General features: G+C 55.6%; 1 protein-coding gene across 1 annotated transcript; it reads left to right on the forward strand.

Annotated features, from left to right (window-relative positions):
• Positions 1 to 179: 179 nt before the first annotated feature.
• Positions 180 to 1,057, forward strand: PGRI_096290 (uncharacterized protein; the record flags this gene model as incomplete). Its single annotated transcript, XM_040797342.1, has 2 exons — positions 180 to 993; positions 1,047 to 1,057. The coding sequence occupies 2 exons, from the start codon at positions 180 to 182 to the stop codon at positions 1,055 to 1,057; spliced, it is 825 nt and encodes a 274-aa protein (XP_040651441.1).
• Positions 1,058 to 1,094: the final 37 nt, after the last annotated feature.

Genomic DNA, 1,094 nt, shown 5'->3' on the forward strand with positions numbered 1-1,094 from the left:
CCAGCAGTGAGCCCAGCGTATACGAGGCGATTGATCAATCCTTCACCTTCGCCGCTACGCTAAACCTTAACGGTCAGTATGTGCGGTCGATTCAGGAAGGCCTCGCTCTAATCAAAAGCCTATCGCCCAAGGACGTTTACCCGGCTGCGCTGATAATCCAGGATCACGCCCACGGAGTCATGGGGGACGCTGTGAGATCGTTACAGGAGGTACATGACTTTGTCGAACAAGGGGAGTTCTGGAGGATGCACGAAGAAAGCCTAGAATCATTCCGAGACTCGTGGCAGGTCACACGGGATGCAGTAAAGGTTCAAGAAGGACTCGATCGGTTCAAGGCAAACGTGCGCAAGCGAGCGATTCTCCAGTGGGGGGAGCCGCAGGCCAATGCTCTTCTCGGGCGTATAGGTAGCTACGCAATGCTACGGAAGGTCAGCAAGTCTATTAGTGAAGGACTATCCTACCCTGACCTCCAAGCTGCCATCAACAACGCTATCGTACACCGGAAGTCTAGACGTGGTCGTGGCATTCGCCAGTATGCTCGAATCATGCAAATTGATCTCGATGTTGCGCTGGCACAGCGGAATTTGGCACCCCTTAACCCCCAAACACTACATACGCTAGGGCTTGGAATAGACATGGATGGATTTGTCTGTTCTATTAGCTCAGGTTGCCTAATGCAGCCGGCGATACCTGTGCCGCCAGTGCAGGCTAGGGGGGGTATAAACGCCGCAAACATACCCAGATCCCCACTGAAGAGACCCCGTGACGATATACCATCACCGGTATCGTCACCGCTGTCGTCTTTATCATCAACCCCTTCTCTGCCATCTGATAGCGAGCAGCACAAGAACGACGAGGACGACGACAGCGAGGGGGATAGCAGCGACGGCGACGAGGACGACGAGGACGACGACAGCGACGAGGATAGCGGGGACGACCTCCCTCGCTCTCAAAAGCGGCTACGTCCTAATCCCACAAACCCCCTGGCCAGCTGTGGCTGTGCCCTGACACGTGCGGCGATCAGGCGTCTTCTTAGGGGGACGGAGCTCCCGACTGATACCCTCAAGAAGCAGCTGCTCCGACAGGTTGGAAAA

Source organism: Penicillium griseofulvum (genome assembly GCF_001561935.1).
Source record: "Penicillium griseofulvum strain PG3 chromosome Unknown contig_71, whole genome shotgun sequence".
NCBI classification, from domain to species: Eukaryota; Fungi; Ascomycota; class Eurotiomycetes; order Eurotiales; family Aspergillaceae; genus Penicillium; species Penicillium griseofulvum.